The sequence below is a fragment of the Myotis davidii genome, unplaced genomic scaffold (assembly GCF_000327345.1).
Source record: "Myotis davidii unplaced genomic scaffold, ASM32734v1 scaffold745, whole genome shotgun sequence".
Taxonomy (NCBI): Eukaryota; Metazoa; Chordata; class Mammalia; order Chiroptera; family Vespertilionidae; genus Myotis; species Myotis davidii.
The window spans coordinates 309,410-310,892 of record NW_006297146.1 but is presented as its reverse complement, the minus strand read 5'-3'; the positions used below and the strand labels follow the sequence as shown (position 1 = coordinate 310,892).

General features: G+C 50.7%; 1 protein-coding gene across 1 annotated transcript in view; it reads left to right on the top strand.

Annotated features, from left to right (window-relative positions):
* Positions 1-2: 2 nt before the first annotated feature.
* The window catches only part of ADCY5 (adenylate cyclase 5), a gene marked incomplete at its 5' end in the record, with an annotated part of 169,859 nt that continues 168,378 nt past the window's right edge, over positions 3-1,483 (top strand). The window contains one exon of the mRNA XM_006772897.2: positions 3-326. Within this exon, the coding sequence (XP_006772960.1) occupies positions 3-326 (324 nt within the window). The remainder of the gene's footprint in view (positions 327-1,483) is intronic.

Sequence of the window (1,483 nt, the reverse complement as noted above, 5' to 3'; positions counted from 1 at the left end):
ACCTGTCCGTGCTGACGGCCGCCGTGGGCGCCATCCTCGTGATGGCCGTGCTCTGCAACCGCGCCGCCTTCCACCAGGACCACATGGGCCTGGCCTGCTATGCGCTGATTGCGGTGGTGCTGGTGGTCCAGGTGGTGGGCCTGCTGCTGCCCCAGCCGCGCAGCGCCTCCGAGGGCATCTGGTGGACCGTGTTCTTCATCTACACCATCTACACGCTGCTGCCCGTGCGCATGCGGGCCGCGGTGCTCAGCGGGGTACTCCTGTCTGCCCTCCACTTGGCGATTGCCCTGCACACCAACGCCCAGGACCAGTTCCTGCTCAAGCAGGTAAGGGCCCACCTGGCCGCAGGGACTGCACTGTGGGGCCAGCAGGCCAGACCTCCCACCCTCACCCTTCTAAAGTGGCAAAAGGGGCAGAGACATGGCTGTGTCATCGGTGTGGTGTCTTCCAGCCCCTTAACCCGCTCTCAGCCCCAGCATTTTCATTTGGAAGGAGTGCCTTGCATTATATGTAATGTTCCTGGCGCCGCAGCAACACGCACTAAACCATAGCCATTATTGTCGAGATGAGAATGAGGAAGGATTTGGAGCAGTCCCCTTCTCTTCCTGGGCTTCTGTCCCTGTATGTGTAGAAAGGCCCCTGACACAAGCGGCTGGGCCCTATAGCAGATTCTCCCTCCCTAGAGCTACTGCTGGTTTGTTGACGGAGCCCTGGGTAAAGGGCTGGGGAGAGCAGACCGTGGGCACCCTTTGCCCAGTCTTAAGCAACAGGAGTGATAACCTTGCCAGTTGTCTGAGGCTGGGGCTGACGAGTTGTTTCGTTTACAAAAGTGCCCCAAGCCAAAAAGCTGCCGCCAGCAAAGGTAGGAAGGAGCCTCTGAGATGTGTGGTGGCAGGCCCCCTGTTTGCCTGAGCAGAAAGCTAATGTTGGACATTGTGACCCCTTCTTATTGATGTTGATGTTTCTGGTTCTTGCCTGTGTGGGTTTGTGTGTGTGTGTGTGTGTGTGTGTAGTGCTATCTCATAGTGGTTTTGATTTGCATTTTTCTGATGGCTAATGATGTGGAGCATCTTTTCATCTAATCTTTTACTTTTAGTGACATTTGGGGAAGAAAAAGAGGTAAACAAGTGTCTGATCTACTGAGTTTAAGTCATTTTCATGTATGAGAGGAAAAACATTTTCTAAATATTTGAAAACATATAGTGATGCCAATTCTATAGTTTTCCACTTCTATATATTTAGCATGTTAATATAGTTCCTGTGTGATTAAGGAACAGCAATATTGTGCACTGGGTTTACTCTGTAAGATTACTTCTTGCATAGAGTTGAGAGAACTCACTCAAATGACTCCTCGGGGTTGACTATAAGAGCAGAACTGATCACCAAAGCCTTTCAAACTCAATGCTTTTTCCTTACCAAGGCTATTTATATCTGTGAGGCATACGTGTGTTCCACATATGATAAATATCAAATAAATATGAGA